This window comes from Astatotilapia calliptera, chromosome 1, assembly GCF_964374335.1.
Source record: "Astatotilapia calliptera chromosome 1, fAstCal68.1, whole genome shotgun sequence".
Lineage (NCBI taxonomy): Eukaryota > Metazoa > Chordata > Actinopteri > Cichliformes > Cichlidae > Astatotilapia > Astatotilapia calliptera.
The window spans coordinates 20,535,585-20,560,565 of NC_137422.1; the positions used below are offsets into that span (position 1 = coordinate 20,535,585).

Here is a 24,981-nt window from a genome sequence, read left to right on the forward strand (position 1 = left end):
AATAGCCAATAAATTCCTCAAAAACATTCATTCTGGAAACCTCTATAGAGTAAGAGTAAATATAGTTTTAATTTCTGTTGAGTAATTGAAGATTTAACATTTCACTTACCTCTTACTATAATATATTGTAAAAGGTAAGGAAAAGTATGTAAACAGTAGTAGGTAAAAAACACCTGTGAAACTACAAACAGCTGCTCACCCCTTGAGTGGTTTTTTATATGCGGTTATGTGTGTGCTTGTGTCTAAAGGAGTCCGTAATTCTGTTCTCTTTGTTCCTGTTTGGTTGTTCGCTGCAGCTGGTATATAATTTGTGTATTTCTAGAAGAATTTCTCTTAAAGACGGGAAGGTGTAACCTTTATGTTTTGCTTTTTGTGTTGCCAGAAACAACAGCAACATATTTTCTGCTGCAGCACTTTTTTTCCCTTCCATTCTTTTTCTGTATATTGTTGCTGTAAACTTCAGTGAGTTGGCAGCGATCATTGAACAATAAAGCACTTATCGGCCTGTCTGGCAGCTTTTTCCTGCCTTTAGTAAGACGCTCTCACGTCTATTCCCCATCTCTCTCTCTCTTTGATAGGCGAGCCATACTGGAATGCGCTCCTACATTTACAATAAGAACTCTGTGATTGGCTCACAGGCAGAACACTGCGGGATGCGGACATATTTCTTCAGTGCGGACACACAGGAGGACATGAATGGCTGGATCCGGGCCATGAACCAGGCTGCGCTGATGCAGCAGAGTCACATGATAAAGAGGTTGGTCTCACTCTACTGGGTTCAGTTGGTTGGGGTTCTAGTGCAAGTTTGCACAGAAGAACTGGATATCTATTGAGATTAGATTAAAAAAGGGACCCTGGATGTCCCGATCAAAAACAACTAGAACCTTTGCTAGTGCATCATGCTTTAAGGACTCAACAGCACTGTTATACTGCAGTCCTGAAGGTCAGATTCTTTAGTATCTATATGATTCACTAATAAAATTATGTTTTCCGTAATGGGCTGCATTGTAACTTCAGTATTCTGCAGCTGTGAGTCCAGCTGTGTCTGCAAAGTAGACTTTCTCAAATATTTAATGGAGGGCAGAAATGCTCTAAAATATATAGCCAGATACTCGCTGTATACAGAGTTATCTTACATTAGCAGGCTGTACTGCATAGCTTAAATGATCTGTGCAATGTTGCCATCTAGAGACCAATGTACATCACTACCTAATTTTTTAATAATATTTTGGAAAGTGCTCAAAATCCCATTGTTGTGTTCTTTGAAATGAAATACAAGTTATGTGAAATACCCTTTAGACATTAGTGTCCATCAACTGTATGAAGTTTGTGAAACTGTAAATAACACACCAAGAAAATCCAATGTTCGGGAATAAGGATACATGTTTTAAAGTATGGAGCATTAGGTTGCAATGCATTAAAAAGGTGGTGCTCTAAACTAAAGTATTTGATGAAGATAAAGTGAGTGATATTACTCCGGTGCTCTGGGGTTTCCATTTTAGCTCCTTTGAAAATGTGCAGTTGGATATTTAATGAATAGCTCCCCGTGCTCTGGATTTGTGTCTCTGCAAATGGATTTGGAAATTACCTTCAGGACCACTTAAGGTTGATTAGAGTTCCCATTGTGTTCTCTAGCCACTGATTAATACTGTGTAATCTCATAACCCTGTAACAGTAATGTCAGGTATAATTTACCTTACATAATATACTTGATAAAACATATTATTTTCCATCAGAATATTTTGAAGTACAACATTACATGGAAAACTGAAGTACCCTTCTTTTATTTCTCCCGATGTGTATCATTAAAAAAGTGTCATGAGGGGACCTTAAACAGCCTCTAAAATTAGTGAAAACTTCCTAAAGAAAAAAAAGGGACTGGGAACTTCTCCGGTCTACTCATTCCTTCGACACAGAGTCTTTTCCAGTAAAGGCATAATCTCCCTGCATCACTGACAACTCGGGGGATATGAATAAAAATGGCATTTTTGACAGGGTAAAAATGACCAGCTGGCTATAATTTTTTTAACCATATGAATTCTCTTGGAAATTACCACTAAGTGATATTAATTCATCGTGTGGGTGAAAATCATCTGACGTCAGTGAAACTCTTTACATTTTTACTGGCAGGTTTGACATTGGTTTAAATATCATATCAATCCTATGTCATGTCTTCACAGAGAGGTGGAGAAGCCAGAGAAAGCTGCACAACAGGCAGTCCCACAGACCAACCATGTCCACACTAACCAGAGCTCATCTCAGCCAGAAAGTGCTCACAGGACAGACAGAGGGGAAGCTCAGAGCAATGGTATCAGACTGGCTCACGGAGACGAGGTGAGGTATGGATTAGAGATCCAGGGGAAACCCAGTCAGACAGCCCCACAGGAGAGAGTAGAGAGACTGTCTCCAGACGCTGTTAATGATGCTGCCCATAAGAATGGACAAAAGACTGTAATCCAAGTGGCTCTGCCACCAGAACAAAATGGAAATCTTGTCTATCAGAGGGGTTTCGTTACACGGGCAGACACTGAGAAGCATGTTCAGAGGAAGAACACGTTGGCTCAGGTGGAGCACTGGGTCAAAGTTCAAAAAGGAGACCCCCCGAAGAGGTCAGTCTGACTTCACACAATCAGTTTGACTCAACTAACATTTCTCTATAACAGCAGCATGACTAATGACAAAGAAACTTTGAGTCTATGCCTCCCTCTAGTGGCTTTTATGAGGATTCACTTATTAGATTGCTTTAATCTTTCTATTGAATTTCATTTTATCTTATTTAAAGCATTATGGCTCTATAATAGATTAAAAAAACACAGCTAAAAGATTTCCTTGTTCTTCTTTCTTTCATAGTGCTCCCTCTGCTGAGTTCAACCTCCCTCGATGGACTCCTCCCTTAAAGCCCAAATCAAGTGCAGCAGATGTCACCTATCAGTCATTGCCAAAGTCTCCCCGTCTACCCTGTGGCAGCAGCTCTCCTCCAGCAACATGCAATCTGCCCAGTGACTACAAGTACGCCCATGACCGGCTCAGCCACTTCCGTATGTCCACTGACGAGCGAATGGCCACCAAGGAGGGAATGGTGTGGCAGCTGTATGAGTGGCAGCAACGGCAGCAGTTTCGTCACGGCAGCCCCACCGCTCCTATTTACACCGGCCCCAACTTCACAGACTCCTCATCTTTCAGAGTGACTGTAGAAATGCCACGCTCCATCTCTGTTCCTCCATCACCATGTGAAGTCCCACCATCATCCTTCAAGCCCCTGTCTCCACGCAGACCACACACTCCTTCAGACAGACGCACAGTAAGGCCCTTGGATGAATTGGCACCAGGGGACAGCACAAGATCAAGCTCACCCGGGCATTTTTGTGCCCATCTTTCTCAGGTAGCACACCTAGTTAAGGAGGCGCTTAGTTTGCCTTTCTTTCAGTTAGTTTTGTACATTTAGAGTATTAATTGCAGTTCTTAATACTCTAGTTCTAAAATACTCAATGGGATAAAACAGAGAACTGTGCACAGAGAAATGTTGCATTCAGTGAACAGTAATAATTTAATATCCATTTTATTAAATAAACCTGCAAATACCTGTTTTTACTTTGATTTACATGATGATAAACTGTAGTTAAGATATAATAGGTAAGAATAGTGCACGTGTCATTCCATATTTTTAATTAGCCTCCCATAGATTAAAACCAGCAAAGAACTGATTCCTCTGTGTAAGAGGACCTTTGTTAATTGGATATTAAATATTACTGGTTACATTTTCTTTTGCTTTCATCTAAAAACAAAAAGTCTTTTGACTGATTGGTTATCTAAATAATTAATTGACTAACGAATAAAATAAATGGCAGAGTAACTGAAAATAATACTTGTGTTCCCAGCTAGTTCAATTAATCTCTTCAGTGTATCTTGAATGATGGGAACAGTGGAGTTTTTGTGGATGGTGTGAAAGTAGCCGGTGTGTTGACAGTGTTGTTTCTCTCCCATAGTAAGCTTGGATGGAGACCTGCACATAGTGTTGGATGGAAAGATGAAAGTCCCACCCTTTATGAATTTATGTGCTGATACTCAGTAATTGGGCCTTAAACACTGGTGATACTGTGAGACAGTAAACAGCAGTGGCCTGTCATTGACATGGGACTGAAGTAAAACTCAGTGTTTCACATGTTCTGAGCCAAATGACAAAGGTCTCATTCTCATGGTAGCTTGTGGATATGAGGTGTCACAACTTGGAGAATGTTGTGAGCTCACAAGGACACCATGGGAAGATCGCGCGAGGAGCATGAGAAGGCTCCGACTTTACAGCGCGCACACTTTGATGCTCATGTGAATCGTTTGCAGATTCACACAGTCCACACCCAGGCCTACTCCACAGGTGGTGTGAGCGCATGCGAGTAAAAGCTCGCTACTCTGCCGTCCCCCCAAAACGTCGTAGCGCTCAGACAGCACCGCCACCGCCACAGGAGACGGAGCCCAGGAGCACGTCCTGTAATCCACACCCTGCTCTCTCTCCCCACCACACCCTCCACATGTGAAAAAAATCTCCCTCCAAACCATCACCACATTTGCCAACACACACAACCCTCATAACCAACCCGTTGGCCTTACACAAGTAAACAAAGTGTTGCAGATGCTCTGTTTCCCCTATGATTCAACCAAGTGTCAAGACTCTAATTACAACCATAAAATATAGTGACGCGCAATTATGGAAAACCCTCTAGAGGATACATTTTTAACAAAGGTAGCCACAGTGACTATGCTAGGGAGCGATGTTTATGGGAACTAAATTTAGTTGGCACTGAACTTAGTTTTGGTGCACCCAGCATCTCTGAGGCTGATGGTGCTCTCTGGCTGGAGTGCACTTAAGTAATAGCGATCTGTGTGCCTCTGCGGAATATCATTAAGAAGTATGTTTTATTAGCAGCTAATCCAATTTGCCCTGGGCTTCTCAGCACCCTATAAACATCTCTACTGTATCTCAAACATCAGCAGCGGTCTCTTTCTTCTGATCTCGCATTTAAATAAAAAACCTATTATACAGCAAAAAAATTGTGGCATGGGAATCTCAAAGGGAATGGCTTACAGTGCTTCTCTTGCTGGTAGCAAACAAATGTTATTTTAAGAAAGCAGGTTTAGTATAATTTATGTGTAGTTAATTAAATCTCTTGTTGTTTGTGTCCTTTTAAGCTTCTGTGGTGGGCCTGGTTTTCGCTAATTCTGTGTGTTAAGCAAAAACGTCAAATTTTTCCGAGCCCTGTAGCATCTGAAAACTCAGGGCACACCTTGTTTCATATAAGAGTAGGAGTGATGAAAGCGAGAAAAGGATAGATGGAAAAAATAAATCTGCTGTGTAGTCAAATTTGTTTGCAGACTTGGAGGCAATGGTTTAACTTTGACTTAGTGTGATGAAGTGATCCATATATCACTTTCAACACACTATTGAAGATTATTTAGTAAATCAGATATTCTGTTTGATTTCATTCTACATGATCTGCGTTAACAAGTGAACGAATTGCATTTCTCCACAGAATTCCCAAATAGAGAGGAGGTCCGTGCCAGCCATGGGCTACATCACACACACAGTCAGTGCTCCCAGCTTGCATGGCAAAACGGTATGAGCTTCTATTACATTAATATTACTTACTTGGATCAATATGAAAAATGGACTTTTTGTAATATTAACAAAGCGTTATAATAGTCTAGGAAAATGAATCCAGGTAAGAACTGGAAATGTAATTAATGGGGGTCGTCTGTGACATTATCACATGTAGAATTTGTTCCAGTGTTTTTGTTCCTGATAGCATTTCTGTTCAGACAGCACAGCAGGCCGTCCTCACATGACAGTATTTGTTGTGTAGCTCTAGGTTTTACATTTTCAGGTATTATTAGGACACATTGTGTTAAAGGTACATGAATTATCACGAATTCATTCATGACTTCATGCATGAAAAACAATGAATTCATTAATTAAAGTAAAACCGTGTAAAAATATAACTGTATAAAGAAACTATAGGGGGAAAAGTTACTTATATCCAGAACATAAACATACACAGTTTGCTGTTATGTGTAGAGACAACACTGACTTTGGTCCCTTTTATGCTCAGATGATTCAGATGTTGTTGTTATGTGGTTCAACAAACAACAACAATAAAAACATTCCTCTAAAAATGGTCAAGGATTGGACTTAAACTGAGTGAAAAAAGCAAATGTCCACAGAAGCTTTGGAAGAGCTATTGTTCAATACTACTGAAAAAGTCTGGCTTCTTGGAAATAAAATATAAAGAAATGAGGTGTGACTCAAGACTTCTGCACAATACTGAAAATTACAAAAATGAATGTATAAAATATCTGAAATATTTGGGGGCAGGGCCAGTGTTAGATAAGAGTGAGGATGAGGTACTGGTGTTTAACATGTGTTTTTCATAAATGAATTAATGCTATTAATGTGTCCCGTTTTCTATGAATAGGTGACAATTCATGTACCTTTCACATAAAGTGTTACATTATTGGAGGCAGCAGTATACTGGTGTCTCTGCCACACTCCACAGTTACTGCAGCTCAGCCACTTTACTGCCCAGATGATTATGAAATATTTCCTCTCATCCCTCTGTGCTTTCACTGGCCCCTAAACCCGGGCTACGCTACAGCCAGAGGAGCTGACTCTGCTCCTCATTCAGCTTCGGAGGCACCAGGCCAAGATGGCTGGTGCACATAGTCCCAGCAATGCATTCGCTCACCTGCAGCACCACCAGCACAACGGCCTACTAGGCCCCAGCATGCAGGTCAGGGACCCTCATATTTCCCTAATGCAGCCCAGTGCATCCTTTGCCAGTGCATTGTGGTCCCCTGCTCCCCAGCCATTCCCATACATTACTACCCTATCATCGTTACAGACTGTGCAGTTTTCTGATTCTGCTTGGATGTCTTGTTCATTTAACCACTTTGACATGACTTGTATTGTATTAACGGTTATATATTATGGATACTCGGAGCCTTGTGTGACTGTTTGTAAACAGGGATATGCCATGTTTGGAGCATGTTGCTTGTGGCCCATGCCTGTATTTTACACTTTGCGTTGTCTCATAGATGTATAACCTTGCACAACCACAATAATGTCTGATTATCAGAACATTTCTGTGTAGTTGGGAAGCAAACACAATGCTGTAAGAGCAGCAGCGACAACTCCACCCAGTTTTTAGCAACCGACCATTCTCTGGCCATCCTCCACGCTTATGGAGAAATATAAACTCTCTGTCTGACCACATGTCATGCACATGTCTGTGTTCCTCAGTTGTGCATAAGGTCATACATGAGACATTAAACCAGATCAAAACAATTACTTGATTACTTAATTAGAGCTTGACTGTAGATAAAAATACAGAGGTAGAAGTGCACTGTAATTGAGACCAAGTTAATTAAAGTTCTGCTAGAAAATCCCAAATAAAGGCCCTAAGTGTCATCTGATCACGCATTATCCTTTGCAGCTTCATTTCAAATGATTTATCTCTCCATTGCTCATTTAAAGGCTGATGATACTTACATACAACTGAAGAAGGACCTGGAGTATCTAGATCTGAAGGTGGGCCCCAACAAAGTAAATGGCACTTTGTCTTTTTCATCTTCTTCTCCACCTCCCCTCTCTGGACTACAATCTTGTTCTCCTGTCGCTGCCTCCAACATCTGCCTCCCTGTTTCCCTCTTTTCCTTTCTGTCCTCTGTTCTATTTCTGTCCTTTACAATGGAATTAACATTTCTCGAAACTGTCTTCTTATTGCACAAATGATCAATTTAAGGATAAAGAAAAAGATACTTTTCAGTTTTGCTTTGATAAATCCTGAAAATTGTCCAGTGAAACTGGTATAAAGTAATAATGATGCTGAAGTGTTGAAGTGTTTTATTGATGCAGCTCTGCATCAGTAAAAAAAAAAAAAAAGAAAGGAAAAAAGCAAAGTGAGTTGAGGGAAGTCATCTTGTGATACGCAGTACAGCAAATAACTTTTCGCTTTCTGGGTTCAAAAGAGATCAAAAAGAGATCAGTGTGTTTGAAATGCCCACGTCATGTTTTGCTCGAATGTGAGGATGATGTGCATACAAGTGAAATAGACCATTGTACTGCTTTTTAAATGGAATGTGACGCATCCCAGTAAATTATGCAGGATCTTTACACATGAATCCCTTCATCCGATCATCCATCGTGTGATACTCACCACTGAGATTTTGAATTGCATGCTAATAAGCACCACTAACAGTACTGAATGTCTGTTTGACTTTTTGCTTTTGTTTTATTTGTTAGAGCATAACAGATGGCCTAATTAGGCTCTTTAGGAAATTTTATGTATTTTTTATGTATTAGCAAAGTAAATACGATTTTATATTATAGGCTGAGTCATAGTTTTATTGTGGTAACTGGTGGAAATGGATGAAAATGTGCAGCGGTGTAAGTTTGCTATGGTCTTCAAAAACTCCTACAGATACTTGGTAATGCACTTAATTAGAGCTGGCAAAGGGACAGACTGCAAAAAACATAGTCAAAACTTGTTTATTTTGAGTTGATTTTTGCATAGTTGGTCCTAACTCGTAAGCACCCACGCCTTTTAAACTCAGTGCCCCAAGAATGAAACTGAGACTTTCTTTTAAAAACTCAAAGTTTCCAAAGCCAAGAAAAAAATATGCTGGTGATCACTGTAATAATTTTCCCAGACTTCATGACGATCTCTCTACAACCACAGAATACATAATAAAACTTTTTCTCACAGACTGTGCAATACCCCCACAAGACTACTAATTGACCGTGACATGTAAAATAAGTGGAATGTCCCTTTAACTGAGTCTCCTATTTGCACTGGTCCATACTGCTGTTCAACGTGTGGTGACCCTAATGTGGGCGATATATGAATAATCAACCTTTTGATCTCTGAAAATTACTGACTCTGATAGAGAAGTGGCTGACAAATCTCTGCGTCATTATCTTGTGAACCTCCGGGTGCGATGCAAAGACCGGCAGTCGCTAGATACCCTGTACTATTAGCCTGATATCAGCAGAGAAAAATATCACAACTATAGTGGAGCTAGTTAAGTCTATACGTTTCTGGAAAATGACAGTTGTTTTTGTTTTTGTTTTAGTTTTTTTTTTAGTAATTTTGTTGCTACGATGGACTTTAAATTAAACCATATAGATGTCCCTGAAATGCAGACTTTCAGGAATTACATGCATTTTATGCATGGTTCCCCATTTTCACAGGCTAATTAGACAGACTAAAATAATTCTAAACCTAAGCATTGTTTTTAATACTTGGTAACATCAGGCCTGTTCACTCATTATTTCAGTACAAATTAAGCAGACAAAATATCTGGAGCTGATTCTGTGTTGAACTTGGACTTGGCTGCGGTTCACTGGTACTCTCAATATGAGGTCCAGATAAGTTGTTATTGCAGGTAAAGGAGGCCATCATGTCACTGAAAAAGAAAAAAATTAAAATAGTTTCCAAATCTATGATCTGGTACATCCTTAAAAATAAAAAATGAACTGCCCACCTCAGCAACACAAAAAGGTTTGGAAGACACGTTTCCAACGTCCAGTCAAGCAAAAAACACTCTCGACAAGGTGGTTTAAGAGATGCCTTCATGAATGTAAATATAGAAGTTTACTGGTTACACACAGAAAAGGAGCCTGCACAGTTCTGCAGAATAAACCGCTGGACAGTAAACCACATGATGTGCCAAAAATGGTGGAGGCAGTGTAATGGCCTGGTAGTGAAGGAAGTAGCGGGATGAATTCTGAAGAGTGTCACAATGCAGATGGCAGCATGGTGGTTAGCACGGTTGCCTCACTGCAAGACGTTGCTGGGTTCAAATCCATCACTGGTCTAGGGAGAGGTTTCAGCACCCCTGCTAGATAGGTGGAAGTGAATGGATTGAAAGCAGAAACCAAAGGGTACTTCAGTGAACCCCTAACCGATCATCTGATGATGTCCACATCACTGGCTACAACTGATTTTTTTATCCAAATGTTATAAACAATTGGACAAAAACCGCATTGTTCCTCCTGTATCCGAGGGTCCTTTCCAGCACTCTGGCATAGACTTTCCCAGGGAGGCTGAGGAGCATTTTAATAATCAACGCCTTTGTTAGGTCTCCACTTAAAAACGTTCCCATTCAAAACCATGGATGTGAAAAACAAAATCTGAAAAAAACTTTTTTCTCCCATACTGGTAATATTAAGGAGTTGTTTGTTAAGTTACAGTAATAAGCATCCTGTAAATAGCAGCGTAAGAGCTTTTTTCCAAACACAAAGATGTAGAAACTCTATCTGCATAAATGTTTGAACGAAGCTATAATAAGTTTTTTTTTTCCAATTTTGTATCAGTTTTTTTTTCTTTTGTTTTCCTCCTTAGTAAACTCGGCTTAACTTGTGTATCAGTCCCATTATCTGTAAACTAGAAATATGTATCAGTTTTTTATTTTGTCATTCGTTCAACTTTAGGTTACTGGACGTGACAGTTTAAAGAAAGAAAGACCATCAAGGCCTGTGAAAATAGCAGAAAGTGATGCTGATGTAAGTAAATCATTCTGTTCTCAGGATTTACAAAAACAGTCAGATAAGCACCCTGTTTATCCTTCTCTGTTTTTCCCCTCTAAGATCTCTGTTTCCGACTTCTGACAATCCACTACAGAGAAGCAGCTGACTTTAGTCTGACTTTACTGTGTGTTTTAGTGTGGTTTGCCTGCGTGTGTGTTCTTAAGTTGTGGTAAACAGAGGCTGTAGAGGGAAGGGAACGTATTTGCGTTGCAACACTGTGGGGACACCCATCCATGCAGCACAGTGAGGGCCTGAGAGTATCGACCACAGCTTTTATTTTCCTCCCTGCAATTTAAAGGGAAAAATACATGTAATGGGAGTTTTAGATGTTGAGCTGTTAAATTTTTCAGTTTGATTTCCCAGATTCTGCTTTCCTCATTCTTTGTTTTCTGCTGAATAGAGGTAAATAAGATGGATGTCCTGGCTTTTCATCATTAGCATTGTTCCACTTTAACAATTTATAAGAAATTGCCAGTAAATTTATCGGAACAATGAATATTTCATGCAATTAAAAACAACAATATGTGGCAGCGAAAATAAAAACAGCTTAATTATTAATTGAACAGAATGATAAATAGATCTGAGAAGAAAAAAAACACTGTTTGAGAAAGACTGTGAACTAGGCAGTCTTATGTTGTTTTCATAAACACATAACCCATTTCTGGGAAAACAAATCTGTCACTCTCTGTAAACACGGCTTTCTCCAAAAGTGAATTGAAAATATGGATTCTTGATTATGATTACTCATAATGGGTATTACCAGAGCTCACCCCCAAACTAGATAGTATAGAGGCTTTTGATATCTGGCACTGCACCGATGAGAGGAATTCCTTTGAGCTTTTTACACAGATGAGCCGTATTGACAGACTGAGACGATCAATTTGTCTTATCTGGGTGCATTGTGGAATAGAGTTGAACAAAGGCAAGAATGGAAGAGTTTAACGGTGTTGCAAACAGAAGCCGTATCTAAAAATCTCAGGCACTGTTTTATCTCTTTATTTTCTGTCTACACTCTGCCGTATTATCAGAAGCAATAGGAAGAACTGAGTTTTCCTCCATTCTCACTGTTTCAATATGTTTTCTTTTAGGTGAAATTAAGTCGACTGTGTGAACAAGACAAGATTCTACAGGAGCTAGAGGCCCGGATACGCACTCTGAAAGAGGACAAGGTTTGAGTTGTATATATTTGTTTGTATTCTTGTGTGGTCTATGAAGGCTTACGTGTTTATGACAATGTTATCGTCCCCTGGTGTAGGACAAGTTAGAATCTGTGCTGGATGTTTCCCACCAGCAGATGGAGGACTACAGAGATCAGCCAGCTCATGCTGAGAAAATTGCCTATCAGCAGAAATTACTACAAGAGGACGTGGTCCATATCAGGGCTGAAATATCTCAAGTATCCACAGTAAGACCCGGGATTTGCAAGTCCATTGTGCTTATGACAAAAACTACAGCCTCCTTCTTCAGTGAAACTGGCTCAGACTTTTTCATCCAACTCTCATTTCTTCATATTCTCCTATGAAAATGTGAAATAGGTGCACTGATTTATTGAAGCATGTGCAAACATGTACATATGTGGAAATATAGAGTTTGCACAATTTTAAAAATTTTGAAAGTCAATATTTGGTATGACCACTGTTCAACACAGTCTGAACTCTCTTAGGAACGATATCTTTCTTCTTGAAGGACATAGGTCAAAGGTCAAAGGTCTTCTTTGGCTGTTGGATCCCTTTTTTTCCGTTCCGTGTTCAGATGATCCCACAGTCTTTCTGTAATGTTGATTTCTGGGCTCTGGGGAGACCAATCCATGACCGGTAGTGTTCTTTTGTGTGATTTTTATATCTGTATGCTTTTGCTACACTCGCAGTGTGTTTGGCATCATTGCCGTGCAAAACAAATGACAGCTACCCTTCCAGTGAGACCATTTCAGGCTTCAGTGAACAGGAGATGGTACAGCAGAAGGACCAGATGTATGTTTCATGTCCTGTGTCGGGTCTTTGATTTGTTTTCTAGATTATTTTCTTAAGAGCACGGCTTTCAGATATTATTCATCTGCTATAGATAGGTCTTTTTTGCCCTACCACTTCTTCTTCTTTTGTTCTCTACTACTTATTTCCTCTCATTGTTTAAGGAAACCCTGTACACCATTTTTGAGATAAAATGAGTTTTTGGCTAGTACAATTTTTTGAAAAACCTTGTTTTGACATTTGATGTTTTGGCAGGTAAGGGATCAAACTACTCAGGCTCTTACAGTAAGCACATGCTACTAAAGAAATGTTTTATTGGTTGAAAACAAGATGTTCGCTTCTATTTTTAGTTGTTCCTTTTTTATGGTTTCTGCAACTGGCACAATGTTTCAGGATGACTGTCACTATCAAAATGAGTGCTTAGGGACAAACCTACGGCTACAAAGAAATGAGTAGATTTCTCAGCCACTCAGAAAAAAAAATATTTGGTCAAAAAGTTCACTGATATTCAAAATATTTAGTGTTGAAATGAAAATTACGAGTTTCAAAAGAACATTCACAAATAAACCGCAAGATTACATGAAAGCAAACAAATGTGTCTTTGGCTTAAAGACATTTCCAGGCATTGGTTGTAGTCTGTCAGTGCACACTGCAATTTAAAAAAAAAAGAAGAAGTGATAAATCATAAAAATCACCACTTAACACACCTGGTCTTAACTGCAGCTCACATACACGCCACTAAAACAGCTTTTTATTCACAAGCTAAGTACAGTGTGTGAACACTGTTTTTTTGGCATTGTAACACAGAGCGTGATGTGTTTTGTTCTTTAGGAGATGGAAAATGCATGGAATGAGTACAGCCAGCTTGAGAGGGACGTGGACTGGCTGAAGTCGGCCCTGCAGGGACAGATGAGCCGCTGTGATCTTTCTCAGGTCTGTGGCTCAGTGATCTCCATTAACTCCCGCAAGCAGTCGCTCGCTTTGAATGGGAATGAGCTAAATACTGCTGATGTCATATACTCAGACAAAGCAAAGAACTGGTTCAGAGGATCGTGTGTTGGATTCTAATTAAAATCTGTAAAATATGAAAATGTGTCTGTATGCGTCTGTGTGTGTGTGTGGTTCTGTGTTTCTATGTGAGCAGCAAGAGAAGGTCCAGATCAGAAAGGAGCTTTGGAGGATTGAGGATGTTATCGCAGGTCTCAGCAGCAGTAAAGCCAACTACAAAGTCACCATCTCCTCTGTTACCAACCCAGGTGAGGCAAGCGCTATAGGTTCCATGTCTACAAAGCAAATCGCTGTGGACCTGTGACTGTATCTTCTCATTAAAGCCTGCAGTCATATTTTTGTTACCAATCCCTTGAATGTTTCCCATAGGAAACTAAAAGTGCTGTCTTTACAGCATGTGTGTATTATTGTCATGTGATCATCCGCATCATATTCCCCAGAGAGGAAATTTGTGCCTTCGGTGTCAGTGTCATCAGTGCCTTCTGTGTCTGGGAGCGCGTCTGCTATGGAGATGAGATTGTCCCAGCAGCAGCAGCAGCACAGCCCCCACCTCAGTCCCAGTAGCCACACCCCCACCCTTTCCTCTAGTCTCAGCCAGCAGCCATTACACCATTCTACAGCTGTCATCAGTGGGCCTAAGTGGGTAAGTGAGTAAACTTAAGCTGGTTTGTGTTGGTTTGTTTAATCATGTGCTCTCTGCATTTGTGTGTTCAGCTTTGGTTGGTTAAATACACAGAAGTGCATTTTGTAGTCTGTGATTTTCAACTTCCCTTTTTTCTAGTTGGAGGTTTTCAACAAGCCATTAGCACTTTCCTTAAAATGAGTCTATTTACCCCTGTTGATCAATGAACTGAATGAAGTGTCAGGAAATAGAGAAATGTGAAATAATGTCCAAAAGTCCAAGAAAAAAAGTGAATATTTACCTTATTTGGCCACTAATTAGCCAAGTAATAAATGTAAGTAAACATTTTTGCTGGTGCTCATGCATCTTTGCATAAAACAAACTGAGTGAGTTAAGAAGATGACATTCAGTTCACTTTTATAGAGCTGTTTTAATCTCGTTATACTATGTATAATGACAATAAAGGCTTTCAATTCAATTCAAGTACGCCCAGCTGGAATGGAACAAGAAAAATGCAGTTAGGGCTGTAACCTCAGTGTTTGGTGTTTTTGAATAATTTGTTGTAAGATAAGCTAAGATGTAATTTTCTCAATTTGCTTTTTAAATTGTGCAAGACAAATGTATAAAAGTAACACTGAGCCCCGTTTAATCAACATTACAAGATAAACTAAGATATATTACATTTGTGACAAAATTTCCAAAACTGTTAAAAACTATTATATTTAATCTAATTATAGTTATCCAAACTGCATAACATCACAGGTGTTGTCTGTAGTGTTACTGGAATCTTAAAGAAAAATTGCCACGTGCTTATGTTGCAATCATATAACAATTTTGAAAATTGCTGCTTACCAAATTGTGACCAAATGCAAACTTTGTATTATGGTTTAGGCTTGAAGTCTGTGGATTTGGTCAGTTTTCCCTGGTTTCCTTCCACAGTCGAAAAAAAATTCTAGGTTAGGTTAATTTTTTTGAATCTGTTCCCTGAGTCCAAGGTGTACTGCCTCCCTCACCTAATCTCAGCTGGAATAAGCTGCAGTGACACTAGCTGGATAAGCAGTCAAGAAAATTGATGGATTATTAAGTGCAGAAAAATAATTAATGTGTATTTCAAAGTTTAAACGTTTTGGAAATGTATTATCTTTGTCATTAATCCTGCTTTGTTTATACCAATGTGTGATGGAAGTCAAAGTGTAACAGCATTTCTATGACTGTATACTGTGTAATCTGTGTCATAGCCACTGTCATCAGGCTCTACAGTCTATAGAGTTACTTGCTCAGGAACTCTTCATCTTGGTATTCGGGGTCCTTGCAAGGCTAGAGTCCTTCTTCAGTTGTTTTCAGTGGTTCACATTTATTCTGTGCGCAGAATGAGGAAGATGTGCCTCCCAGACCTCCTCTACCTCAGCTCTACAGTCCCGATGAGCATCCCCCCGCTGTGCCTCCCTTGCCCCGGGAGACAACAGTCATCAGACACACCTCTGTACGTGGCCTCAAACGTCAGTCAGACGAACGTAAAAGGGACCGAGAGACTGGGCAGTACACAAACGGGGACGGCAAGGTACGCAGAGCTTGTGTGTATTGCTGTGTTTGCATTTTTAATGTCATGTTGTTTCTAATTTAAATCCACTCGTATATGTCAGGTGGAACTCAGGCCTTTCCTGAGTGATCCAGAACTCATGGGAGCTGGTGATGGCTCCAGTCACATTAGTGTTGTAACACCTGGGCATGACGGAGGTTACAGGACATTACCGAGCAGAGGTACATAGACAACAGTCAGTTCATCCCGCCAAAATGCTTTAGAATATTGTTTAAGATGAGAACAGACTTCTAACATCTGTGGTCTTCCCCTCAGGAACGGGCGGATCTTCACTTAGGTTAAATCAGTCTTCGAGCATCTCCTCATACGTTACCCTCCGAAGAGCAACGTCAGCAGTTGGCATAAAGGTGGGGGTAACAACAGAGTGAACATGTCACTCCAACCCCAGATTATATTCATTTATAATATTAATAAGACTTAATCAAGCATTTTAAAAGCAATTTAACAGCACTGTATAATTAAAAAAATGCTATTTTAGTCATATTTCCACCAGTCTAAAGTCTGCCATGTGTTTGCTCTTGTTATCATCTTTCTCTCTTCCCACTCGTCTCAGGAGAGACCAAAAAGTGCCTTGGAGCGTCTGTACGCTGTGGACCCGGCGCAGCAGCAGCAGAGGGGGAAGATGAGCGCTGATGAGCAGCTGGAGAGGATGAAGAGGCACCAGAAGGCCCTCGTCCGCCAGCGCAAACGCACCCTGAGTCACGGAGACCGCCACGCCGCTTCGTCGTCACGCACGTCATCCTCACGCTCACTTTCAGCAGACTTGGGATCAGTATGTTACTAGAGCAGCATCACACGTCACACTCTCACGCACGACGACAACCAAACTGAGAGTGGCGGTCTACAGCAGTAATGCATGCCTGTGTTGAGTGCAGTGGGTCTCGTCTCTGCTTCTCTTGTTACCAAGTTTATATTAAACTATTAAGTTAGTGCGGTATGGCATTTCACTGTGTGGCTCTATCTGTGCTTATTCAGCACGTGTTGTTTTCAGGCTTCAGTAGGTCTTTTTCGCCAAAGTCATTTGGCCTAAAGAACCCATTCAGTTGAGTTGCAGACTTGGATCCCTTTAAGAAAAAAATATTATGACTTAGGAGGAGAATGTGGTCTCCAAGTGCCTTTCTGGTGTGCTTGTCCTAAATGCCCTTCGGTAAAAAAGACCTATACAGATAAGTAGATACGTTTCTGGTCTACAACAAGCTGCAGCATTAAAAGTAGCACACATATATAACTGTTTAAGTGTTCATTATGAGGTGCAGATAATAACATTTACATTAAATAGTGATGATTTTGTTTTCTTTTTCAAAATCTTTACAAGATGAGATCTTGGCTATAAAACATATAACATATTAATGACCTCAGTCACTGCATTTCTCCCTTTTCTCTGCTATGGATTCTAACTTTGCTTTATCCATCATTTCTCACCCTTCCTCACTGACCTGTTCATTTTTCTTTCACATCAACACTATCCTACCACATTGATTTCTAACCCGTTGAAGTGTTTTGTGCTGTCACATAGCAGCCGTCTTGTCTCTCCTCGTGTAGATATTAAAGCCAGCTCTTCCATGTGTCCATGCTGTTGCTGTCCATATATGTGTGTCTGCATGTGTGCGTGTGTGTGTGTGAGGCAGAGAGAAGGAAAGTGCCTACTTATATTCTACTGACCAAAACATTTACGTACACTGAGCATTACATTCTTAAGCCCACTCTTGTCAATGTCATCGCACCATTTTTCTCACCTGATTTTTTTGTTTGTTTGTTTTAAATTTAAATGAAGATAAAACTGAAATCATATGTTTTATAGATTGGGACCAACTCTTGTCCCATTTAACACTTTTCCTGGGCAATGCTGATGTACTGATACTAGCAGCACATTACATATCGCAACATACAGTGAGTTAGGTGATTGCATCATGTGCTCAGTGTTTTATCTGCTAATTACTGTTGGCTAGAGGAATCCTTCCTTTTACAAATGTGACTGCAAAAAATAAAAAATATTTTCTAAAGAACTCATTGGCATGTTTTTTTTTAATTTATTGCATTTTTTTCTGTAAACATGTATAACTTTCTTATGTTTGTTGAATTTGTCATCAGTTTGAGTGAAGTGTTGTGTTCTTGTCACACTTGTAGAGTTCTAGCATGCTGTGTTTTGAGATCTTTCATATCAGCATGCATACTCATTTATGCATGTGCCCTCTTTTTTTTTTTTTTACCTTTTCACACTTGTACACACACACACACACACACACACACACACACACACACGCATTTGGACATTGTACATTGCAAGTAAAAACCCTCTGCAATCTTTAATATCATGTTAGGAATAGGACGAGCATGTGTGCCATGAATATAACCACGAAGGCAAGTGAAAGAAGTTTCACTTTTTCTTTTAGTCAAGAAAACTTGGTGGCAGCACCCTGTCCTTTGTTTCACAGTCTACATTTTTCCTGTGTGCGTTGTCCAGTGGAAGAGAGAGCAGGAGTTTGACCTGCAGTTACTCGAGAGGGCGGTTCAGGGGGAGGAGGCTCAGGGAGTTAGGAGTGTCCAGGGGGAGGAAAGACCTCCCGAGCACAAAGAGAGACCCCGCTCGCATTCGGATGAATGGCTGACCTTCCGCTCCATGGCCACAACCCCCCCTCCCACCCATGAGGTTGACCTGGAACCTCTGGACTATGACCTGGACCTTAACAAAGAGGTATTTTTTTTTTCATTTTTTAAAAATAAGAAATACAGCTGACTAGGAAAAATGTCAACATAGGAATAACATGAAAGGGGGAAAACAGTGCACTGAACGTTAAAAAGGAGGCTACTCACCCCAAAAAGGAGTTTTTCTTTTATAAAATGAATACTGAAAGTGAATAAAAAGAAATATTTACAGAAGGAATATTTAAAATGATGGGAGGCGCCACAACCAAGCCCTTTTTTTAATATTCTCATGGATTGGATTTCGTGGATTGTGCTGCTGATCTTTAAATTCTCAGATGACATTTTTTTTTCTGTTTGTTTACTTTTTCTTGGTATTTCTCTCCCATTTTTGAGGAAAATAAAATAAACTTGATTTTAAAAATACCTAACTGTATCAAATGGGACACAACAGATTTCCAGTCAATAAATGTCACTCGTCTTTTTTTGCTGATTGGCTGGTAGAAGTCAATACTGGTCGATACTGATGTTCCACTGATATTTTGATGAATCCCTAAAAGGCATATACTGAAAGGTTTTATCATGTTTAAAGAATATGTTAAAATGAGCAACAGATAAACAGCACCTGCACCAGCAAACGTGGCACATAATTAATAATTTCCTACACAATGCTGTCGTGAGGCAGCCTGATTAGACTGGCTGACAAACTTGCTGCTGAAATTATGGAAAAAGCATCAGAAAGTATTGCAGCACTGTTTCTACATAGGTATTGAAGAAATGAGCTATAGGCTGGATGCTGGCGGTATAAAGTATGCATTAGTATGCGACAGATAAACGTCATTGTGTGAAGCTATACAAGTGCTGAAACTTTCTGCCTGTACTAAAATGAAAATAGCATTTTAAAGATACTTCAGGGCACATCTCTGCATATTTAGTCTCCATATTTTATTACAGTTTGTCCTATGCTTATTTGATCATTTTCAGGATTACAAATCTTCAACTTGCATAGTGAACTCGTATATCATTTTTGACCTCACAGTAGAGATCACAATAAAGTGGCAAACATCTTAATTCACACACTGCATCTGTGTTCTAGCTGTCCAAACCTCAGAAAGTGTCGATTCCAGAGCGCTACGTGGACTCGGAGCCTGAGGAGCCACTCAGTCCTCAAGAAGTGGAGGAGCGTCATCGTAAGGTGGAGCGTATCAAAAGCATCTTGGCAAAGTCCAGGTAGATGAAGTGTAACTAAATAAACCCTGAAGTTACATTGGAGTGTTACTCAACTCTGATGTTTTAGGAGAGTAGTGTTTCCATACTACTAGTCAAGCAAATGCAATCAGTTTCAAGGCCCTGAAGATTCTGGACTATAGGACTGTAAAAAAAAAAGCATTGAGTCACCCCTAATTTCTTTATATTTTGGACCCTAGGATTCAGGCTTTCTTGTAATTTTTTAAGGATCTTGAGCAACAAACAGCCTTTCTTTCAAAGTTTTTCTTTACAGACTGGCTGCGTTTTTACTCATTTTCAGTGAAGTCTTTGTACCTCACCATTTGTAAAAGGATGTGTTTTTTGTTAGGCCATTTAACACTGATGTATATGAATCAAATATTTTTTTAAAGCAACCTAACTCAAGGTATTATTCAGTTTTGTTTCTACACATAACAACTTTGGAAGACACATTTTTAAATTGTATCTTTAGGTGCTTTGTTACTAGCAGCCCAATTTATTCTCATTTATTTAATAGAATCTGCAAAAATGCCACAGATAACACAGTCTGAGTGTCATAAAAAAGTGTTCTTGTACCAACAAGGTAATTCCCAAAGAATTATTAGCCAAGGTATGCATATCATGCATGTTGCACAGAGTGTCCTTAAAACATTTAAGATGCATTGGCAGAACTAAAAAGCTATCTACAGCAGAATAACAGTATCTGAAAGTCATACCGTTAAGAAAAAGGGAAAAAAATCCATCAAATACCTGACACAGGAGAGATGCATATGTCCTTTCAATCCATCAGGACGTCATTCCTAAGGAAGGGAAAGAGGAAGAAAAGACTGAGGTATGCCAAGTTACACAAGAACTGGACTGAAACCCAGAAACAACAGGTATTATAGGGAGATTGATTCAAATTTGAAATTTTTGTTTCACATCCTACTCCACCATATGCAAGGTACAAACTTTGAGATTTACAAAAGTGAGTGCGTGTAAAACACAGTGGAGGCTCTGTCATGATGTGAAGCTGTATTTCAGCCAGTGTTAGTGAGGATTTTATTCAATTAGATGGAAATGTCAATCAGAAAAGAACCATCAGATTTTGATTCACCATGTACTACCATCTGGAAAGCATCTGATTTGTAATTTCTTTATTTTTGAGCATGACAGTGATCCCAAACACACTGTCAGTGCAGTAAAAGCATGATTGATGACTGATGGCATCATCAGTCATGGATTGGCCTCCACAGAGCTTCAGCTTTACTGAAGCAGTGATCTAGGGAATAGGACAAAAGTCAACCGACATCCAAGCAGGAGCTTTGAATATCTTCATTCATAAAATCATGTTTCATTAGGTCACAGCACCTATTGCTCATATTCCTAGCAAAATATAAAGAAATGAGGGGTGTCCAAGATTTTTGGACAGTTTGGTATATCTCAGGCTTCTTTTTGACCTCCCTCTAGGGTCCTTCCACATTTCTATGGTGTGTGAGATTTTTGTTCATTTGTTGCTTTCATTCTTTTCTTTTACAGTGTGCAAAACCTAGCACCAGCGGTGTCTGCGGAGAAGCCAGAAGAGGTGCCCGTGGCGCTCGACTCAGCTCTGCAGGAACAGGAGCGGATCATCACCATGTCCTACGCTCTCGCCTCAGAGGCTTCGCTCAAGAGCAAACTTGTTGCAGGTTGGTCTCTCATCTAATTTGAAACCATTATCTGCCTATTTGAACCGTGAGTGTGAAAAATCATTGCAAAAAAAAAAAAAAAATGCTGAAAAAAATAATAATTCCACACAAGCTGACGGCTTGAGTGGAATTCCTTCTGGGATCATATTGACATATTTTTGTTGAAGAAGGGATAAAGAGAGAGGGAAGCAGTCTTTCAAGAATTCTGGATTGATGAGGTGGGGCGTAAGGTGCAGAGTCAAGCAATAAGGCTGTTCATTTCCTAATAAGTGAACATTATTCCTTACTAGGATCTAAGATAGTCTCTAATTGCAATCCATGTAGGATCTTTTAGGCTGGGGAGGAATCGCTTGATGAGGCCATTTTGTGATCTGATCAATGACCCAGTCAAACTCTACTCCACATCTGCATACTGTTGCTGCCGCTTTGAACGTAGCTCTGAACCTGCATAAAAGACACTGCGCCCACATCTCATCTCTTTCATACTCTACAGCAGACAGGCGAGTTAATTTTCACTGTAGCTGCAGCAGATTGTCAGTCTGCCTGCCTCGCACGCACACACACACACACCTATGCACACACATATATATCTGTCACACACGGTAAGACTCAAGCTGTCAGCGTGTGAGGAAGTTTAATATGCACAGTGAAGCAAAGTCAACAATTATAACATTATTTCCAGCATAGAGAAATGCCAGAGAATATAACTGGTGGCATCTTGTCAGTGGAGACTGAATCAATGACTTTCTCTTCCTTTGGTGTTAAAGTGAGGTATGTTGGTGCACTTTCAAATCCTTGAATTAAAAGAAGAGTCTTTTCCATAGTATTATGCATGAGAGACATCAGTAACTCCAGCATAAAAGCAGGAATATCTGTCGCTGCAATATCACATACGTGTGGTATTTATTGCAAAGGTGTTTTCATTGTTGGATTTTTTAAAATTCTTTGTATTCATTGGATCTCGTCAAATCTGTAATTTTGTACAGGGAAATGATTAATGAGCTACAAAGTTATCTTCTTGTTCAGTGCCTCTTGTTTTTTTGTATATAAGCAGATTAATTAAAAATGAATATTAACCAGTCCTAATCACGTTATGATGACCTATTAAAAAACGTTTTTTTACATTTGCATTTACATCTACATTTTCAGATTTCTTTAGTATACTTCATTGCTATTGAAGTTGGGTGATATGTATATGTATATATACATGCATGTATTCACTATTGTTTAAAAAATGCACTATTAATTTGTTTAAGTGCTGTTTGAAATGACTAAAATTTCCCCCAAAACTGATCCAATTTTATCGAAAAATCTTTTTAACATTTAAGAAGACCAATATAATAAAAAACCATAAGCAGTGTTATTGGACTAATCCATATTTCCCATCCCGAGTGTAATAGATGCACAACATAGAAACTGTAAGTACAGTTAAAAAGTTTCATGCTTATATTTCTTTTCAGGAAAACATGAATATGAAACTATTTCACTCTTTTGGCTTCTAACAACAAATGTTCCTTCTCTCTTTCCCCCCCCCCCCTCTTGCCCTCTCTCCATAGTTCCTCCACAGGTTAACGTCCTAACACCTCCTCCCCCACCCCCTCCTCCACCTCCTCCTCTTCCTCCCGTTTCTCTGGCGCCTCCTTCTCCTCTGAACAACGGAATTCACTACACATTTGTCTAGTCAGAAACATGAAGTAAGGCCTAAGTGCACGCTTTGCGGTGCTAATGCTTCTTGCTAATTCCCCCCCCAAAACAAGGTGTTCTTGCGTGCTTCGCACCTCGCCGCATGCTCACCGCGCCGTCATGATTGTCGGAAACACATCTCCTCTAGGTTAGGGAAGCCCTGCCTCTGCTCCCATTATAATCAAAACAAACATCTGCAGGCAGTCTGCTCATCCCACTGTGATAATTGTGTGTAAATTTTTTTTTGTACCACTGCCAAAATATTTATGGATGGCTGTGCAAAGAAAGGGCTCAAACGAACACGACTGTTTGTAGCATTGTGTATAATTAACAAAAGAGACACCTTTTGATTTAGCACCTTGACAGTTCAGCAGTCAGCACAGCTGCATTCCTCAGCACCAATTAGCTCCCCATCTGTAGCCTGGCAGAAGAAAATCTACATATCACTGTTGTTACTGTAAATGCACAAATAAAGCTCGTGTCATTTCACTGCTTTATTTAAAAAAAAAAAACTTCTGTCCATCACCCAGTACTTGATGCCACAGATATTTTAATGCTATTTCCTGTTTAAAGGTATTTTTCCTGTACTAACCATATCAGCCATCTTTTGACAAATAGACGCACGTAAAATAATCAGATCCCAAAACAGTAAACGAAGACTCGCAATAACAAACACGTATATGAACTTTAACTTGCAGAGCAATGCAGCATTCATGTGGCTCTGAAAGCGTGGAATAGTTTCTTTTCAGAACTGCACAATGTGGATGTGAGATACTATCTACTCATGTCGCTGCATGCTTTCTTTATATTCTGGGTTTGCTTTCGGAGGTGAGCTTTAATGCGCAGTCGGGTTGTGAAAGTTAAGAATATTACATGCACGGCACTTGTTTCTTCACAAAAACCCCTCGCATGTAACATTTTGCATGTTAGTTTTAATCTGCATGTTGGGCAGCATGAAGTTATGCATGCACCGCGGTGAAAGCCCTGTTATTATCGCTGTCTGATAATACCTTTAATGATTGGCCTCTAACTGCCCTTTAATAATGTGCAGGTATGTTATATCTTTACAAAGCTACTTTTTAAGAAGGGACTGTTAAGTAACCCCACCCCAACATAAAAAACTGAAACACACTGTTACTTTATCCAATTTTGTAGTTTTTTGTTTTTATTGTGTTTATGATATTTACTTTCCTTGTGCTTACTTTTTCCTCTCTCTCATCACTTCCCAGCTCAAGCAATTTCTGGACACTGAGGTGCTATTTCACACTGACAACAATCCACTGGGTTTTCAAAGCAAAGAGGATTTTTGTTTGATTCGGGACATTTTTATATGCAGCAACAGAAAAACGGTAGCGACGCCTTGAACTTGCTCTCTGAGATGTATGCAGCAACAACTAACTGAGGTGTTTCAAAGCTGCTGAAAGCAACTTTCTATAGAAAACCTGAGGACTTCGCTGTGGCTGTGGCTGTGGCTGTGCTTATCAAATATGGAAATGTCTAAAAAAAAAATGTTAATCTCATAATAGTAAAATGACATTTTCTACAAGTTATCGCACTTTTAACTGTGCACTGTATCATATTTTCAAGACACGACTGAATTGCTTCTTGCAGTGTGATCGCAACTGAAAAACTCAAATGGAATGTGAAGAGCGAGAAGGTACTAAATGCGTCACGATGATAGTATTTTTGTCAACACTCAGATAATATTCTTAAACCAAACCACTTGAAATCTCATATGTATGTACTTGTAGCACTGCCAGTCCCCTTTAGGCTTGCCAAAATAAATTTTATTTTTGCTTACATCGGGATGAAAATAACCTCGAACATATTTTTTGTGTGACTTGAGAAGGTCGAGCAATGAAAGTTTATAAAAAAAATGTGAATATTAAAGTTATTAACACAACATTTGCTTTGTCGCACATGTGTTCATTTCATTGATTTTATTTCTACGAGGTTGGCTCGAATGAGTCGAGCACCACGTACAATGG

The 24,981-nt window shown here is 39.6% G+C and overlaps 1 protein-coding gene across 17 annotated transcripts in view; it reads left to right on the forward strand.

Moving 5' to 3' along the window:
* Positions 1 to 24,898, forward strand: part of plekha7b (pleckstrin homology domain containing, family A member 7b) — a 77,464-nt gene extending 52,566 nt beyond the window's left edge. For 4 of the 17 annotated variants that reach the window (XM_026167169.2, XM_080298025.1, XM_026167223.2 and 1 more), the window contains 20 exons: positions 579 to 757; positions 2,181 to 2,609; positions 2,851 to 3,382; positions 5,526 to 5,609; positions 6,645 to 6,779; positions 7,523 to 7,591; positions 10,481 to 10,552; positions 11,665 to 11,745; positions 11,832 to 11,981; positions 13,375 to 13,476; positions 13,688 to 13,799; positions 13,992 to 14,194; positions 15,543 to 15,734; positions 15,817 to 15,934; positions 16,029 to 16,120; positions 16,327 to 16,545; positions 18,238 to 18,468; positions 19,513 to 19,646; positions 21,162 to 21,310; positions 21,635 to 21,914. In XM_026167169.2, the coding sequence (XP_026022954.2) occupies positions 579 to 757; positions 2,181 to 2,609; positions 2,851 to 3,382; positions 5,526 to 5,609; positions 6,645 to 6,779; positions 7,523 to 7,591; positions 10,481 to 10,552; positions 11,665 to 11,745; positions 11,832 to 11,981; positions 13,375 to 13,476; positions 13,688 to 13,799; positions 13,992 to 14,194; positions 15,543 to 15,734; positions 15,817 to 15,934; positions 16,029 to 16,120; positions 16,327 to 16,545; positions 18,238 to 18,468; positions 19,513 to 19,646; positions 21,162 to 21,310; positions 21,635 to 21,762 (3,411 nt within the window). In that variant the 3' untranslated portion in view covers positions 21,763 to 21,914. Of the gene's footprint in view, positions 1 to 578; positions 758 to 2,180; positions 2,610 to 2,850; positions 3,383 to 5,525; positions 5,610 to 6,644; positions 6,780 to 7,522; positions 7,592 to 10,480; positions 10,553 to 11,664; positions 11,746 to 11,831; positions 11,982 to 13,374; positions 13,477 to 13,687; positions 13,800 to 13,991; positions 14,195 to 15,542; positions 15,735 to 15,816; positions 15,935 to 16,028; positions 16,121 to 16,326; positions 16,546 to 18,237; positions 18,469 to 19,512; positions 19,647 to 21,161; positions 21,311 to 21,634; positions 21,915 to 22,866; positions 23,005 to 24,222 lie in introns of those variants that run through there. The other 13 variants (XM_026167241.2, XM_080298078.1, XM_026167181.2 and 10 more) reach the window with 12 other exon arrangements.
* Positions 24,899 to 24,981: the final 83 nt, after the last annotated feature.